The sequence below is a fragment of the Tauraco erythrolophus genome, chromosome 28 (assembly GCF_009769465.1).
Source record: "Tauraco erythrolophus isolate bTauEry1 chromosome 28, bTauEry1.pri, whole genome shotgun sequence".
In the NCBI taxonomy this organism is placed as follows: Eukaryota; Metazoa; Chordata; class Aves; order Musophagiformes; family Musophagidae; genus Tauraco; species Tauraco erythrolophus.
The window spans coordinates 4,534,385-4,552,488 of NC_141492.1; the positions used below are offsets into that span (position 1 = coordinate 4,534,385).

At 64.3% G+C, this 18,104-nt stretch overlaps 1 protein-coding gene across 2 annotated transcripts; it reads left to right on the plus strand.

Annotated features, from left to right (window-relative positions):
• Positions 1–5,273: 5,273 nt before the first annotated feature.
• TMEM59L (transmembrane protein 59 like) lies at positions 5,274–10,923 on the plus strand. 2 transcript variants are annotated; one of them, XM_086627879.1, is made up of 8 exons: positions 5,274–5,438; positions 6,776–6,881; positions 7,157–7,266; positions 9,453–9,602; positions 9,699–9,798; positions 10,141–10,252; positions 10,392–10,521; positions 10,762–10,923. In XM_086627879.1, exons 1-8 carry the CDS (start codon positions 5,274–5,276, stop codon positions 10,921–10,923), a joined length of 1,035 nt encoding a protein of 344 aa, XP_086484005.1. The 2 variants fall into 2 exon arrangements, with proteins under 2 accessions (XP_086484005.1, XP_086484006.1); XM_086627880.1 differs by having other exon boundaries at positions 7,157–7,251; positions 10,392–10,509.
• Positions 10,924–18,104: the final 7,181 nt, after the last annotated feature.

Sequence of the window (18,104 nt, forward strand, 5' to 3'; positions counted from 1 at the left end):
TGAGACCCCAGAGCTGTGTGAGGATGGGGGGAAACACACTGTGTGGGAGCCAGCACAGGGCTCAGAGGCGTTGGGCGCCAGCTGAAAGGACAGCACAGATTAAAGAAAATAATAAAAACCGAGAGCAGGAGGGAGACAAAGCAATGCCTTTTCCCATAGTCCTGTTTTTTGGAAGCTTCTGAACTGTTTTTGTTGAAATTTCCCAAAAATGTCAGGCTCCGGGAGCCACCCAGCCTGAGAAATTTCAGCCCCAGCGTCCGCGGTCTGGCTGAGTGAATCACAGCCGCCCTGGGGGCTGGCGGCCACCCGCGCCCCAACCCACCGCCTGCATCTCCCCCCCCCCCCAGCCCCGGCAAGCCCCCCTGGGGTGGGAGCCAGCTGTGGATGCTGGGAGGGAGGGGTGAAGGAGAAATCTCCCCCCTGGATCCAGAGCTGGGACCAGCAGCCACCCCAGCTGCCCACCTGCACCATCCCCACGGCTGCCCGCCCCATCTGCCTCCTTCCCCCCGCCAAACCACTTGTCTTCCACCCAGAGCCAGCGATGAAGCAGGATTTGGTGCGGCTGTTTTGGGAAGCAGGGATGGGTGGGCTCCCAGGGGCAGGTGACACCTGTCCTGGCGCTGGCAGAGGGGACGTGGCCGGCTGTGGTGGCTCGAGGCTCTGCTGGGGGGTCAGGGGAAGGTGGGGGGACGGTGGCGTCAGGAGGAGAGGGGAGCGTTGGTCCCCACCGGTGTCACCTGGGACATCCCCGGGGTGTCACCCCAGGTGGCTCGGGGACATTGGCCCTCCCCGACTCACAGCAGCATCCAGACCCGACGCTGTGGGATGGGGACAAGGTGGGGAGACAGAGCCAGCCCTGCCCAAGCCCCGCCGTGTCCGCGGTCCCCAAACCCGTGCAGCACCGAGGCGGTGGCAGGGTCCGGGAGCAGCCGGAGATGACAGAGCTGCTCTCCCGCTTTCTGAGTCAGCGTCGGTCGGGACGCGGACGTGGTCAGCGCTGCCCTTTGACAGTGACCTTTAAAGGGCTGCTCCCTCCTGCCCACGAGCTGCTGCGCTCACGGGCACCGGCCGGGCTCCCGCGGGCAGCCAGAAGGCAGGATTCGGCCCAGCAGCCCCCTCTGACCCCGCACCGGGCTGTCGGCGTCAGCGTGGGGGTCCCCCGGGGCTGGCGCGGTCCAGCTGCCCCCCCAGCGTGGCTCCGTTCCCAGGGCCTCTGTGCCCTGTTGTGGTGCAGGATCTGGCCATGGGGCCCAGCTCCCAAACGTACAGCTGCCAGCTCCCCGCTCTGCCCAGGCAGGACGTGATCCCACCGGACGGGTCCAGGATCCCAGGATGGCCCTGATGATGTCCCAAATCCAGGCTGAGCATCCTTGGTCCGGCTTCCCACCAGCCATCACCTTCCTCCCAGCCCTCCCTGTGTCACCGGGGAGGGCCCGGCACATCTACCCTGAATTAAGCTAATTACTTGATTTCCCAGCCAGAGCTCGCGCCATAAAGTCCTTGGACAGAGACAGCATCTGGCTCAAGGGCCGGGGTGTAAAAAACAACCAAAAAAAAAACCCAAACCCCAGAAAAAGCGGGAGGAGAGGCGCAGCGGGGCTGCCTCTCACTGCCTGCATCCTTTTAAAGTGACCTGGGGGAAAAATAAAGAGGCTAGAAATGCAAAGAATCCAGCAGTCAGAGTTTTCTTTCTATTCCTCTCCATCACATTTCCACATCCATGGGTAATTTATAACCCGCTTAACCCCTTCCCTGCCACCCCCCCCAGCACAAGCCCTTCGCTCAAGAGCATCCTCGCTGCGGGCAGCCGCACCTTCCCGCCTCTGTTTGCTTTGGGAAGCACAAAAAGTCCCGCGACGGAGTTTGCCGATCTCTAGAAGTCGGGGGGGGGAAATGCCGTTGATGTCGAGAGGGTCCTTGAGCAGGAGGGACGGGCTCTGTGGGGCTGGGGTGTGGGGTGGTGGGTCCCCTGCCCATGGGGGTGCCGTGGGGATCCTGCGGCTTCACAAAAGGCTCCAGTAGGTCAGTGGGGATAAACACAAAAGGCGTCGAGTGTTTCTGGAGAGGGGTGGGAAGCGGAGGGAGGGCAGTAAATATTTGCCAACTCGCATATTATTGCCTGGGAAAGGGTTTTTTTCTATGAAAAGGTGAGCGATGGAGCACGGGCTGGCCCCAGGCGGAGCGTGGGCAGGTGCGGTGGGAGCGTTGCCCACCGGCCGCTCAGCACGGCGCTCCCGGCACTCGATCTGGTGGGTTTTGGTTCTTCTAGGGATGGGGGCTCCGGCTCTGTCCCTCCCAACCGATGGAAACCTCACCTGCGGCGCGGCGCCGTGATTTATGGTGGTGGCCCCCAATCTATCCCATTTACTTGGCCATCAGTCACTGGTGCCGGACACGAGGCTGAGGGGCTGGATGGGCTCCAGGAGGGGGAAGGGGGGGAGCGGAGCCGACCTGGCAGCCCCACCAGCCCGGCCGGAGCGCATTTTCTCCCGGCCCTGGTTTGATTAACAAGATGAATAAGCTGGCGGAGCGCAGCGGGGCGAGCAGAGGCCCCACTCCCTGCTCCCGGGGGGGCACTGGGCTGTGCTCCCACGGCCAGCCCTGAGGGGATCCGGCCACCCCCACTCCTCTCCCCCTGCCCCAGGGTGTGGAGCACCCCTCAACCCTGAGCTGGGACCAGGAGACCCCCTCCTGCTTCCCTATGCTGGGGTTCTGCCATGTGTTCCCCATTAGGGCTGGAGGTTAGCGAAGCCCCCAGCCCTCCTCCTCCTCCTCCTCCTCCTCCTCCTCCTCCTCCTCCTCCTTCTCCTTCTCCTTCTCTTTCCCCCGGGCCTGCTTTGGGGTGCTGCCATAAATAAGGCTAATGGGCAGGGCAGTGAGTGCGGGGCCAAACCTGAGCCTTTTATGTCTTTTAAACCCTGGGAAATCAAAGCTGTAAATCTGGGGTGTCAGGGAGAGCCCAGCGCCCCAGCTGGGAAGGAGCCTCGTGGTGCGGAGCGAGGGTGCGGGTGAGATCCATGAAAGGAGGCCCCAAGGGACACAGAGAGGGTGGCACCTCTGGATCTAGCACTGGCTGGGGACAAAGGGCTCGTCCCCTCCTGGGGGGACAGTCCCTGCGGGGTGGGCAGCGCAGCTTCGGCGCTCGCTGGTGCTCCCAGCACCAGGGCAGGCCCATCCCTCTGCTCCCCGTCTCTGTGTGCCACTGGTGCCAGCGTGTCCCCCACCCCAGTCCCCATGTGTCCCCTGTCCCCCTGCTCTCCCCAGTCCCTCTGTGCTCCTGGTGTCAGTGTGGCCCCCGCTCCCGTGGCTCCCTCCATCCCTCTGCATCCCCCAGGCCTGCTGCGCCCCTTCAATCCCTGAGCATCCCGTGGTCCCCCGCATCCTGGGAACCATGCTAAGGCACCTGGAAAGCAAGGAGGTGGTGGGTGACAGCCAACATGGCTTCACCAAAGGCAGATCGTGCCTGACCAACTTGGTGGCCTTTTACGATGGGGTGACAGCATCGGTGGACAAGGGTCGACCAATGGATGTCATCTACCTGGACTTGTGCAAAGCTTTTGACACTGTCCCGCACGACATTCTTCTCTCTAAATTAGAGAGTCATGGGTTTGATGGATGGACCACTCGGTGGATAAGGAATTGGCTCAATGGCCGCACTCAGAGAGTAGTGGTCAACGGCTCAATGTCCAAGTGGAGACCGGTCACGAGTGGCGTCCCTCAGGGGTCCGTGTTGGGCCCGACCCTCTTCAACATCTTTGTCGGTGACGTGGACAGTGGCATGGAGTGCACCCTCAGCAAGCTCGCCGATGACACCAAGCTGTGTGGTGCCGTTGACACGCTGGAAGGGAGGGATGCCATCCAGAGGGACCTTGACAGGCTGGAGAGGTGGGCCCGTACCAACCTCATGAAGTTTAACCAGGCCAAATGCAAGGTCCTACATCTGGGTCATGGCAATCCCAGGCATAAATACAGACTGGGTGGTGATTGGATCGAGAGCAGCCCTGAGGAGAAGGACTTGGGAGTACTGGTGGACGAGAAGCTCAATATGAGCCGGCAATGTGCTCTTGCGGCCCAGAAGGCCAACCGCGTCCTGGGCTGCATCAAGAGGAGTGTGGCCAGCAGGTCGAGGGAGGTGATTCTCCCCCTCTACTCTGCCCTTGTGAGACCTCACTTGGAGTACTGCGTCCAGTTCTGGAGCCCCCAACATAAGAAGGACATGGACCAGTTGGAGAGGGTCCAGAGGAGGGCCACGAAGATGATAAGAGGGCTGGAGCACCTTTCCTATGAGGACAGGCTGAAAGAGTTGGGGCTGTTCAGCCTGGAGAAGAGGAGGCTCCGGGGTGACCTTATAGCGGTCTTCCAGTACCTCAAGGGGGCCTACAGGAAAGATGGGGAGAGGCTGTTCAGGAGGGCCAGTTATGATAGGACAAGGGGTAATGGTTTTAAAATAGAGGGAGGTAGGTTCAGGTTGGATATTAGGAAAAAATTTTTTACTATGAGAGTGGTAGAACACTGGAACAGGTTGCCCAGAGAGGTGGTGGATGCTCCATCCCTGGAGACGTTCAAGGCCAGGTTGGACAAGGCCCTGAGCAACCTGATCTAGTTGGAGATATCCCTGTTCCTTGCAGGGGGGTTGGACTAGATGACCTTTGAAGGTCCCTTCCAGCCCTAACCATTCTATGATTCTATGATTCTATCCCCTGTGCCCCCCAGCCCCCTGTGCCCCCCGGTCCCTCTGTGCTCCCCAGTCCCCCTGCATCCCTTGTGCCCCCCAGACCCCTGTGCCCCCCAGCCCCCTGTGCCCCCCGGTCCCTCTGTGCTCCCCAGTCCCCCTGCATCCCCTGTGCCCTCCATCCCCCTGTGCCCCCCAGCCCCCCTACCTCCCCCGATCCCCCTGCATCCCCCAGTGTCCCCCTACACCTCCTGTCCCTGTGCATCTCCTGGTCCCCCTCGCATCCCCCAGTGCCTGGGCACCCCCTTCTCCTCCCGCATCCCGTGGTACTCCTGCATCCCCCGGTGCCCATGCACCCCCCATCCTCCCGCACTCCCCACTCGCAGCATCCCCGATCCGCGCTGCCCGCCGGTGCCGGTGCCGGTGCCGGTGCCGGTGCCGGTGCCGGCGGAGCTGCGGCAGGCTGCGGCGACTCCCCCCGCCCCCGTCTCCCCCCGCCGCCCCCGCCCGCCGCACGGCGCGTCACGGCGGGGCCGGCAGCGGCGGCGGCGGCGGCGGTGGGTGCGCTCCGCTCCGCGCCGCTCCGCGCCCCGCGCCCGCCATGGCGGCCCGCCGCCCCCGGGCCCTGCTCGCCCTCGGCCTGGCCCTGGCCGCCGCCTCCGCCGCCGCCGTCGCCGCCGCCACCGACCCCTTCTCGCCGCAACTGGGAGGCACCGCCGGTTGCCGCGGGCAGTGCGGCCGCAGTCTGCCGCGCCGGGCCGCCGCCGTGAGTCCGGGCACCGGGGGGCACCGGCGGGCACCGCGGGGGACCAGGAGTACCGGGAGCGCGGGGAGCATCAGTAGCATCGGGAGGACCAGGAGTATCGGGGGTGGGGAGGGCACCGGGGGGACCAGGGACACCGGGGGCATTGGAGGCACTGGGAGCATCGGTAGCATCGGTGGCACCGGAAGCAGCAGTGCACCAGCCACCCCAGCAGGGAGCACTGGGGGGGCCACTGGGAGCACCATAGGGGGCACCACGGGTAGGCCTTGGTGGTCTCGTTCCCCGCGGCTTTGGGGTGCCCCCAGTGAAGGCGTCCACCCCGCTTTGGGGTGCCCGCAGCAGTTTTGCCCATCCCAGCTTTGGGGTGTCCCCCGGGTCCCACCCGCACAGGGTTCGGGGTGCCCTCGGTGGTGGCAGCCGCCGCGGTTTGGGGGTGCCGTTGGTGAGGCCCTGCCCCCACAGTTGCCCACCCACATCCCATCCCTGGCAGCGTGGCAGAGCCGTTCCCGGTGGCACAGGGCCAGCGGGGCAAGGGATGGACGGGGCGAGTGGGTGACGCCGCGGTGGCAGGGTGGGCCAGTGCCGAGCCACTGCCACGGGGACTGAGATGGAGCCGAGTGCTGGTTACTGGACCCAGAGCATCATGGAAAGCCCCGGATCGGAGCTGCCATGGCCATGCTGGCAACCATGGAGGGGAGCAGCACGGTGGCACCCAGTACCGTCCCCGAGCCCCCGCAGCCGCAGGGCCGTATCTAGGCCAGCGCCTTGGCAGGAGCCCGCGTGGCCCTTGCTGCCCGGGAGGGATGGAATTGTTTTCCCATCTGGGCTCGAGCCGCCTCCCCACCAGCACCCAGCCCTGCCCGCGCTCCCCCCTGGAGCACAGACCCCCATGGGTGGGGGCACCCGCTTCCCCGAGCCTGTGGGTGCAGATGCACGCAGCGACCCCCGCATGCGTCCCCCCCGGTGTGTTCCCAGCTCCCCCAGTGCAGGCACCTCCCATACACACACCCACCCCAGCAGTCCCCACCTCCTGCCAGCCTGTGTCATGGCCCAGCTGGTGCCAAGCGCCCCGACAGAGATGGGGGACCCTGCCACGGCCTCCATGGGCACGTGGCCACATGCAAACCTGACCTTCGGGTGCCAACTGGGGGGTGCAGGCAACATTCCCTCCTCCGGGGATGCCGTTGCCCTGGGTTCAGGGTGCCAGCCCTGGCTGTGGGGGGTGGCGGTGGGTGCCCAGTGCCCCAGCAGGCGGGTGCGGGGGGGTGGCGGTGGGGGTCCGGTGCAGGCACCAGGCTGAGCTTGGTGCCAGCTCCACGCTCTCCTCCTCCTCCCCGCAGGATGCTGTTCTCAACGCCTGTTACCGGGGCTGCCGGCTGTTCTCCATCTGTCACTTCGTGGATGCGAGCGCCGAGCTGAACACAACCAGAGCCGAGTGTGAAGCAGGTGAGTTGCTGGTGCCTGCGCAGCCCCCGCGCCCCAAACACTGGGGCTGGGGTCCCCGACGTTCCACTGACACCACCGTGACGCCTTGTGCCCTCCTGAGCATCCTGCCTCCGCTCAGCCCCATGTGGTGCCCCGCGGCCGCATCCGGACCCTGCTGCAAACCAAGCGGGGTGCAGATTTACAGCCTCCGGGTGTAAATCAGGAGGGGTCGTGGGGGTCTTGGGGGCGCAGGGGGATTGAGCACCCCCTAACCCTGACCCCCTCCTGCCTCGCAGCATGCGCCGAAGCCTACAGCAACGCGGAGGAGCAGTTTGGCTGCGTGACGGGGTGCCGCAAGCAGCTGCCCGAGGTGGAGAGCAGGATGGAGAAGGTGAGGGGCCAGGAGGTGGGGACCCCCCCATTCCCCCACTTAACCTGCCCAACCTGTCCCTGGTGCCACCCACCACAGCTCTGTCCCGTCCCTGCATCTGGCTCCTTCCCCAAAGGGTCTGTGGGCAGGAGGTGGCAGGGGCTGGATGTGCCCCCCGGGGTATCCTGGCTGCTCCGTCCCTGTGCTGTCACCCCACGGGGCTGCTCTTGGGGTGGCTTCTCCGGCCACCTGGGCTCTCGCCTGACCCCCGGCATGGGGACATTGGGTGTCCCGGCCACCCCAGGCATGGCAGGGACCAGAGCATGCTGCCGCCGGGCAGAGCCAACAACGCTGCTGTGATGGACACCACTGCCACCCTGCCGAGCCCACCGGCCGTCCCCTGCCCGGGACCCCATGGGGGGACGCGGGGACATGGTGGCTTGGCCCTGGGGCTCGCTTTAGGAAGGATCCCATCCACCTGCGGGAGCTCAGCCCAGTCCCTCCTCTGCCGGGGGATGGAGGCTGTAACACCCCACACGTGCAGCACACCCATCCTTCCATCACCCATCCCGCCATCATCCATTCCTCCATCATTCCTCCATCATCCATCCCGCCATCATCCATTCCTCCATCATCCCTCCATCTCTCTATCATCCATCCCTCCATCATCCACCTGTCCATCCCTCCATCACTCATCCCTCCATCATCCATCCATCATCCATCCTGCCATGATCCACCCCTCCATCTCTCCCATCCATCCCTCCAGCCCTCCTTCCCTCCCTCCCCAGCACAGGCACCCAGACCCATCCCTCCCCCTGCCACCTCCCAGCCGCCCCCACCAGCAGCCTCGCAGCTGGGTGAGCCCTGGCACCGGCACCCAGCTTCCCTCGGTGCTTTCCCGGGGTGGCCTGGGACCAGGCGTGCTCCCGGTGTTCTGGCAAAACCAGGATGCGGCTGCCTTTATTTCATGTCCCATGACACGTGCCGCTGCGGACGGGCGCTCTGGGCGTGCTGGGGGGGTCCGAGCCCACCGCCGGCCCGTGGCCCTGCTTTGCCCGAGGAATAAAAAGCGGATTACCCGGGCTCGACCCGGGCTGCCGGGGGTTCGGGCCAGGCAGGGCGATTACGCCGAATTCCCGGGGCGAGAGGTTGTGAGCGGTGGCTGTCGCAGATTCCCCCGGTTTTGATCTGTTATCCTTCCCAGCAATTAGCAACGCTTTTTCATCCCACATTTAATTAATTCAGCTTTTGCCCAATTAATTAAATTAGACTTTGGCCCGGGGTAGAGGCTTTTGGCTTCGCACGCGTGCGGACAAAGATGGATTTGTGCTGGAGAAAGCTGCGTCTCCTTCGAAAAATCCACTTTGCAGCTTGTTTTTAAGACCTTCCCAGTGTCTGATCCCATTTCCCAGCCCCGCTCCGAGGTCAGGGATGAGCATCGGGGGGTGACCGGCTGACGGGGACGCCCATCACCCCCTTCACCCACCCAAAGCATTTTTCCTTCGGGTTCCCAGACAAGCAGGCAAAGCAGATTTAGCATAATAATTAGATACAGAATCTGACCTATTTATTTCCTGTTTGCTGGTTTGACCGTGCAAGGGGCTGTCGGAAAATGTTCGAAGCCAGTGGCAGGGAGCAGCCAAGCGGATTCCAGCAGGGATGCTTTAAAAATAACAAACTGCCGCGACGGCCAAGAATCCAGGGCACGGAGAGGCTGCCAGGAGAGAAACGCCCTCGGCATCTCGGCCGCTCTGCTCCTATTGTTTAAAGAGCTGGTGGGAGCGTGGGGCGGCCGAGGGGCCGGGTGGTGGCCCCGGGGCTGGGTGGTGGTCCCAGGACTGGGTGATGGTCTTGGAGCTGGGTGGTGGTCCTGAAGCTGGGTGATGGTCCTGGAGTGGGGTCATGATCCTGGGGCTGGGTGATGGTCCTGGAGCTGGATGGTGGTCCCGGGGCTGGGTGGTGTTCCCAGAGCTGGGAGATGGTCCTGGAGATGGGTGATGGTCCTGGGGCTGGGTGGTGGCCCTGGGTGGTGGTCCTGGGGACCGCAGCCCTGGGCTCGGTGACCCTCCCGGTGCCAGACCACAGGTCCCACATATCTCCTTTTGTGGGGGATGTAGGCTGAGCCCCAGACCTGAGCACCCAGCTCAATCTGGCCACATTGTCAGAGTCGGGACGTTGTGACGAGGGGCCGGCGGTGACATGATGTCCCCGCTCCTTTGCAGATCCCGGAGCTGAAGGAGCCGTCGTCGTTCTCCATGTTCGATTTGGTCTCCACCTTCTGCAACGACATCGTCAGCTCTGCCCAGAGCTTCATCTCCTCCACCTGGACCTTCTACCTGCAGGCAGATGATGGCAAAGTCGTGGTGTTTCAGGTGGGGGTGTCCCATGTCCCCTCTCTGGTGGGTGCCGAGAGGGGTGGGGACCCCCCCACTCACCTCTTTCTCCCCCTTTCCCTGCCGACCCACCAGTCCCAGCCCGAGATGGAGTATCCAGTACCTGAGGTGCCGGAGACGCAGCCGGCGCAGCCGGGACCGGGGTCCAGCGCCCGTGTCCCCCCGTCCCACACAGGTGCGAGGTTTGGGGGGGTCTGTGCTGCTGGCGGGGGGGGGGACTGGGAGCCTCTGAGCCCTCCTGGCTCTCATCCGATTTCTCCAGAGCTGAACAAATTACCCGCTTCTCGGGTCTGATTAGCTTCCCGCACCCACGCAGCAGGGGGTGAGTCTGGATTTGGGAGCCGCTCCAAGAAGCTACCGGGACCCCCTGCACCCCCGCAACGGGCAGAGGGTCCCTGGGGGGAGAGGGGACCAGCTGGCACCCCCACACCCAGTCGTGCTGGCAAGGGGATGGAGAGCGGGGGCAGGTGTGCCCACACTGGGTGCCTGGGCTCAGCGTCGCCTCTGCCCCCCCCAGGCCCCCGGGCGAAGGGGGGGAAGCCCCCCATGAAGGAGCCACGGGGCAAAGCCAAGGCGCAGCACCCGGACCCCCCGCAGCCGGAGCACGACTTCCTCGGCTGCATGTCCAAGTAGGTGCAGCAGGGCTGTGTGGGGTGCTGGGACCCACTGGTCGTGCTGGAGCAGGTGCTCCCCCCACCCCAATTCCCACCCCGTGCCCTGCTATAAACTCGTCCTTTTTCTTTGGCGGGGGGTGGTGGGGTGTTACAGGCGCTCGGGCCTTCCTCGCTGGATCCTGGCTGCCTGCCTCTTCCTCTCCATCATGGTGATGCTGTGGCTGAGCTGTGCCAGTTTGGTGACTGCCCCGGAGCAGCATGTCAAGACCCAGGTACGGGGCTTGGCACAGCCCGGGGGGGGTCCTGCGGGGGGTCCCTGGCTCTGCCCATCACAGCTGGGTGAGCCTTGTGGAGCTGAGATGTGGCCGTACGGTGTTTGTGGTCCCCGGTAACTGTGCCGGGCTCGCCAGCATGTCCGTGCGGAGCGGTACGTCCCCACCAGCCCCGCAGTGTTCCCAAACTGGGGACAAGGGGGTCCCATCCCCTGCTCCGGGGCTGCACAGTCCCCTCTGCCTCTCTTCCAGCCTCTGAGCATCAATGGGGACAAGGAGTACCTGGAGGACCTGGATGGCCCTGGCGCCTTCCCGCTGCCGCCCGTCATCGCCGTCACCCTGTGCCCTGCGCATGGCGGCGAGGACGCGGGGCCGCTGCCCCTCAAAGTCGACCTGGACAAGACCATCCTGTAGCGTTCCCACCCCTTCCCGTCACCTCCACGCCACCTCCCTGTCGCCTTCCCCCTGCCAGCCCTGCGGCATCATCCCCGACCCTGCTCCGCTGCCCTTCTGGCTGCTCCGTGTCCCCAACTCCCGGAGGGGCACCTCTGGCTCTGGCACGGTGGGGGCTGAGGGTACGGCCGGGCAGCGGCTTTGCCTCCTCCGTAGACGTGCTGTTTGTTGGGATCCTGGTTTCCAGCGCTCGAGAGCCAAGAGAGGAGCTGCCAGAGCCGGGAGGCCGGGGGGAGCCCGTCCTCGTAGCGGGGCGGTTCGTCTCCCGACCGGAGCCCCCGGGGCCCCGCGGCCCTCCGGGCATGGGTCCAGCGCTGGGCAGGAGGGAGCCGGCTGCGGTGGGGGATGGAGAGTGTCTGCAGCGTTCGGGGCTTTGGCTCGGCACATCCCTGGCCTCCCACCTTGGGCTGAGCCTCCAAGGCGCCGTCTCCGGCCCTGGGAACTCCCTTCCGCCGGCCGGAGCCGATTGCCTTGGGGAGCCGAAACGTGGCGAATGGATTTGGCGTTGGCAGCCGGAGAGAGAAGCGGATCTCGCCGCCTCCGTGCCCACGCGAGGACCCAGCCGGCCCCTTCCCGGAGCTGCGGAGGGGCCCCGGGATGGCTCCTTCCCCTCCCTGCTCCGTGATGCCTTTGGGGCGACCTGGCCCCGGTGCCAACGGGTTGCCCATGGGACCGAGCAGGGGACGAGGCAGCGATTCCCGGCTCGTGTCCGAGCTTGGGCAGGAGGTGGGAGCTGCCGGGACGCCTCTGTCCTGGGCTTGGCATCCCTGCCCGACACCGGGAGCGGCTCGGGCTGCGGGGCTGTAGCTGATGGCAGGACCCAGCAGCAGCCGGTCTCCAGGTCCCCACGCTCGCAGCGCTGCCCTGGAAGCACGGGGCCAGCCCTGGGGTCTCCCGGCCAAGCAGGGATCCCTTCGGCTCACCCTGGCACAGCCCCTCGGCGTGGAGGGGTCCCGTCCCCCGCCTCGCCCCGCAGGGCTCTGCTCCCGCAGCCGGGCTCGGTGCGAGCCGGGGCCGCTCCCCATCTCCCCACCGTTCTCCATCACTTGACTTCGTGCGTCGTTTCGTGGTTTGATTTGCACCGGCATGTGGTTCCCCGGCCCCCGGCGCCCCGTGGGGACCCCCGTGCGTTCGGGAGGGACGGCTCCGCGGCGGCGGTCCCTGCCATCCCCACATCCACCTAACACGTCTGTACAGATTAACTTATTTCCCTCCGCTCCCCACCCGTGGGTTTTTAGGCTCCCCCCGTGTGCCGGCCGCTCCCCAGCGCCGAGCGGTCTTGGGGGGCCATGCCGTGGTGGGCAGGGGGTCTCGACCCCATCCCCGCCGGTTTTGTGCTGCTCCGTATTACTTTCACCTGCGCAACATATCTGGGGTTGGGGAGCTGGGTTTGGGGTGGGAGGGTGCTGGGGGGGGGGTCCCGTGTCCGTTTTGGGGTACACTTTTTGTTGTCGCTTTTTGGCCGCTCGGCGCGGTGTAAAGCTCGGTGGAGTCTGCGGTGTCGGATCATCTCCGGTCACGGCGACTCTCCCGGTCCCCGGGGTGTGACCATGCCAGGCCACGTGCTCGGGGAGAGGGCGGCCGTGGAGCCCCCCCAGCTTCGCCTCCGAAGGGCAAACCCAGCGCCAGGCTGGCTGGGCAGCGCGGGCGGAGGGGAAATAAAAGGTTTGTACCAGATCCGGATGAGTCCGTGGCTTCATGGGGTGCCCGTCACCCGCGGGGTGGGTGGGCTCGATGGGTGCTGGGAGGGTGCAGGGTGGGCGAGGGGCTGTGCACCCCAACATGGGCACCAAGGAGGAGGAGGAGGAGGAGGCTGAGACACGGCGGTGGGGAGGATTGGGGAAAGGAAGGGCTGGGGAAACGAGGGCTTTTCCCACCGAAAATCACCCGCCAGCGCCCGGGTGCCCGTTCCGAGGAGGGAAAGCAGGAATCGGGTGGTGCACACAAGCAACACGTCAGCGGGACGCGCCGCGGCCGCCCGGGCTCGAGGGCCGGGACACGCTCGCACGTGCGCGCGCCCACCTTTCCCCCGCGGCGTGTGTTTTTCCTGGCGCGGCGCCCACGTCCACGCCACAGTGGAGCTCTCCCCATGCCAAGCACGACACAAAAGCTCACGCGGAGGCCTGCAGGCTCGTTTTTTAGCACTTCAGAGGCTCAGCGGGGTCCCGTCCTCGGAGCCAGCAGCGGCACGGGGCCCCCGAGGAGCTGGGGCTGGTGCTGGCCTCGGCTGCTTGTTTTCTCCGGGATGCGGAGCCCGGGACGAGGAGGTGCTGCCCGACCCCAGAGAGGGCTGTGGGTGGGTGCTGGGGTGCTCGATGCGAGTCGCAGCCAAAGAAGGATCTCCAAAGGGGATGTGGAGCCCAGTCCGCTGCTGGAGCATGGCCCCTGCCTGTCCCTAAATTAGGGGTGCAATGGGATTTGGGGGCTTGCACCATGTCCTCAGCCCACAGCTGGATGTCTCGGGGTCCCGGGGTGGGCAGAGGGGTCCCGGGGTGGGCAGAGGGATCCTGGGGTGGGCAAAGGGGTCTTGGGGTGGGCAGAGGGGTCTCGGGGTGAGCAGAGGGGTCTTGGGGTGGGCAGAGGGGTCTCAGGGTGGGCAGGATGAGAGAGAAGGGCTGAGAGATGGGACTCCAGTGTTGAGCAGCCTTTGGGGTAGGTACAAGCAGACGACCCAGAGGCAAGAGCCCCCTGGCCAGGGCGAAGCCGAGTGCCCCCGGATGGTGTGTTGGAGTGTCTTTCTCCAGCTTTTTCCATACGGAGCCCAGGGCCTTGGCGCTGAGCGAGGGTGCTGGCAGTCGCTCGCCCCTGGACACCCTGTGGTGACGGAGCAGTGGTTGGGTGCAAAGAGGGAAACACCAGGATGGTGCTGCCCAGGGGTGAGACCCCCACAGCGGGTCCTCTGCATCCCCCTGCCACGGGCTGGTGCAGAGGGAGGTGGCGGGGCACAAGATCGTTGCAGACAGCTGGTACACCCTGCCCACCGCGGGCAGCGGCTCCGAGCTGGTCCCCTCCTGGGATGGGAGCCGGGCTACGAAGCGTGGACAAGCTCCTCGCCTTTAAACTGGAGTCAGATTCCTTGTTGCTGGCTCGGGGTGCAGGAAACCGTGCCCAGGAGCAGGTGAGGAGGGACCCCACTCTAACGAAAAGGAGACGCATGAAATTAGCTGGTTCCACTCCCCCCAGCAGGCAGCCGGGGTGTTTTCCATCCGACGCCTTTTCCTTCTCGCTCCCTCTTTTATTTTTTTTTCACGGGAGAAACGAAATTCACGGTGTGTGGCCCCACCGGCGACGAGAAGAGCAACGGGCAAGTCAGCCCGCGGCAGAATGGCACCCTCCATCCCACGGCTGGCGGGGAGGCCCTGGGGGACCGCGAGCCCGCGGCGGGTTGCATCCGCGTGCCCACGGTCGCCTCCCGCGCGTCCAGCCACGGGTCGGCAAGAAACCGCAGACCGGTAGGTGGGGACTGTTAGCCACGCTGCGGCGAGAAGTGGCCTCAAAAAGCAGGGGGAGGCCAGCGAGCTGCCCCCCACGCCTCCACCGCACACCCCCGCGCCGTCTCCTTGCTTGGTCTCCGTGCCAGCGGTGGGTGCCGAGGGTTGCGGGGGTCTCGCTGGCGGCGGTTGGGTTCGCGGCCCCGTCCGGCTGCTCTCTCCACGGCTGTGCTGGGCTGCTGTTCTCACCTCTGGAAAATGCCCCCTCCTCGCTCCCCCTCCCTGCAAATCTCAGCTGCTGGGAGCTGGCCCGGCTCCACCGCCGCTCGCACGCTCCAGCTGAGAGCCGGGCCACGCGGCGAATGCATTTGTGCACGGATTTCCCTCCCCTCTTCCCGTCTGCTCCCGACAGCGCCGTTCTCCCGTGCTCGGGGATGACTCGAGGAGCACTCGCGGCTCCTCGTCCCGCCGTCCTGTGCCATGTCCCGCCAGGAGGTCACTGCTCGGGAAGAGCGTTGGGATCCACACTTCAGGGATGCACCCAGGGCAAAGCCCAGGATGGGGACAGCAGGGTGGGAAGGACCCCGAGAGGTGCCTGCCTCACCAACCCCCATTTTCATGGTTTGTGACCGAGCCGGAGTGGACACGGTGTCGGTTCACCCGGGTCTGCGCCCGTCGCTGCCCTCTGCTCCTTCCCACTCACATCCCGGGGAGATGCTGCTGGATGCAAAGCAGCTGGAGGGATGTTCCTTCTTCTTCTCTCGTGTTGGAGGAACGAGGGTCTTCCATGAGGAAGCACAATGAGGGTGAAACAGTGGGTTTGGGCCATGCCAGAGCTGGGCTTTTGAAGATGATGGAACAAGAGCCCGGGCTCCTATCTCAGCTGGGGGAAGGATATCCTCTGGCTGCTCCAGCCGCCGCTCGCTGCCCCTGGCCTGGCTCTTGCCAGCACATGGCTGCAATCCGGTGCTGTCCTGACCAACACAGAGCTGCAAATTCAGCCTTAACCCCAACAGAGTCTCCATCCTGAGATGGAGCGAGGATGAGGATGCAGGGAGGGGAGTTGGACAGGGGTTCAAAGCGAGCTCCGGCAGCACTGCTGGTCCCACCACCATCCTGGCCCCACAAGTGGGAGCTGAGCCCTTGCCCTTACAAATGCTCCTTCAAACCGTGCTGGGCACTGTCCTGGAGCGGGCAGCAAAGCTCACGTGGCCTTCAAAGATGGAAACCTCATGGCGCTGCCGAAATCGGGCAGGCGGGCTGGCAGGGGAGCGCTGTGCCGTGGACGGTCACCTGGGAAAACACATCCATGGGTTTTCTCTCCCCGTCTTCCTTCCTATGACCTACCCCAAAGAAGCGGAGCCACGGGTGATTCAACAACAACAAAACCAAACGAAAAACAATCTCCTCGTGCTAATGGGATTGGTTCTGTCCCTACCACGCACATTCCAGCCTGGCTCGAGGGACCGCTCGGGGCAGGGGGGGGAAGGGGAGGCTAACGAAGCCAAATTATTCTCCCTCTTCAAATGTCAGAGTTCAGCGCGGTGCCGCTGGCTGGACCTGGCGCAGCTGCTGTGCCGTGGCGATGCCGTTTGGAGGCGAAGCGCCCTCTCGGCAGCCAGCGCGGAGCGCCTGCGCGCATCCAGCCCGCCGCCAAGTGACATGCATTTTCCATTCCCTGGGCTTCATTACTTCTTGGAACGCAGACCTCGCTCGCCGGGCCGCGAGGGGCTTCGCTTCCCTCCGTGTTTATTTTCGCTGCCGTGTGTTCTTTTGCCAGGTGAGGAGCGCAGCCAAGCTGGTCAGGGAAAGCAGGGATGTATGGTTGCGGTTTGGCCGGGCGGATGGGAATCGGGCTCCCTTAAGTGCCGGCGCGGCGGCACGGCGCAGCACCTGCTCACCTTCAGGCGCTGGAGCCATCTCCCTGATTTCACGGGGACGACACGTGTGTTTACCACTGCAGCACGTGCAGAGGGGATTTGCTGGATCGTGGCCTCGCACCGGTGCCGGACAGTGCTGGGAATGGCCAACGCCTCCAGCCGGCGTCGGAGCCGGCTCCCGCGGGTGCCGCATGCGTCAGCTTGCCTCACCGCGCGTGGGAGTGGAAGGAGCCCAAGACTTGTAAAAGAAGGTGTCCAGCCTTCCCCCAAGCCAGACCCCACACGGCTCCACTATCTGCTTCCCGCTCACGCCTGCTCCTCCCGCTCGCTCTGCGGCGCAGGGCACGGCAACGCCTACCAGCACAGGCGTACGCACACGCGTGTGTTATCTGGGTGGGACGAGGTGGCATCGCTGCTCCACAGCGTGGGTAACGCTGCCAAACCCAAAGAGCCAGCCTGTCTCCATCCCGGCAGGGACGGGACGCTGCTCGGCTGGTGTGTCGTGCCAGAGCCTCGGCAGCGGCTGTTGTGTCGGCTTGGCTCTGCGGGAGCAGATCGGGGACCTGCAGGGATGGGTGGGAACCTACGGGCCTCATCCTGCCCGGTAGCTCGGGTGCCACCGCATCGCTGCGAGCCCCACGTCCCCCGGGGCTGGTCTCAGCCACGGAGTGATCTGCGGTGGCAACGGGCAGAGCTCACGGGGGGAAGGACGGAGCGTCTCACCTTTCCCGGCCTCCCAGAAGAGACCGATAACGTCTCAAGGAGCTAAAACATCTCTAAGCCTGAACACGACGGTGGGGAGATGCAGGCAGGGCATCCTGATGGGACAGAGTAACAGGGAAGAAGGATCAGCTCAAGTGATGCCACGGCCCATTTTTACACGGAGAGCCCCGGCTCTGCCAGCGCACGCGGACACGCTCCAGCCCGCACGCTGGACCCCTCCCCGGGCTCACACGCTTGCTGGGATTACACAGGGATTAGCAGAGAGCAGGAATTGAGAGGGAATCAAACCAGCTGGAAGCACAGGCACCAAAAAAGCCCACAGCACCCTCAACGACAAGCAGGAGACGGAGCAGCGTTCGTCACCGACGCTGCGGGCAGGCAGGGAGCAAGAGGGAGCTCACTCGCAGACTCCTCCATAACAACAGCAAATAAAAGAACGGAGAGGCTTTGTTGTGCTGGGGAAAAACCAGCAAGAATTGGGGAAAAGAAAAAAAAAAAAGCTCATTGCGGCCAGCTGTCCGCCTCCTCCACCCAACACAAACCGCGTGGACCGATGGCGCTGCGAGCCGCGAGGAATTCCTGTTCCTGAGCGCTCGCAGGATGAAACGGAAAGGTCGGAGGAAAAGGCAGCGCTGCCAGCTCATGATTTTGTCATTAGTCTCCCAGTGCTGGACGCAGATTTTAAAGCCCCAGCTGTGGGAGTCGTGGGATAAGCGAGAGCTTGGCTTGCAGTGAAAGGTACATTGCTGGACCTCAAGTTTTGTAGTGAGGAGAAAAAAAAAAAAAAGTGAAAATATGACTCAAATACATCCTGATGGCTTCAAATGAAGATAAGAAAGAAGAATGTAAATAGTTTGGAGTTTATTCTCTTTTTTTTTTAACCCAGTAAGTTAGACTTGTGTTTTTCCGGGCGGACCGCCGCTCTCCACAGTAGGAATACCAGGACTGCCGCGACAGACTGTGTGTGCCGGATAAATATATTAAAGTTGTGCGAGTCGCTCAGATGCTGGTCGTAAAAATCACCTAAGATATAAGGCAGGCTCCTTGGGGAAGGGGCTAAGTGCACTCAACAAATAATGAATAGAAATAAAAATAAATATCAAATGGC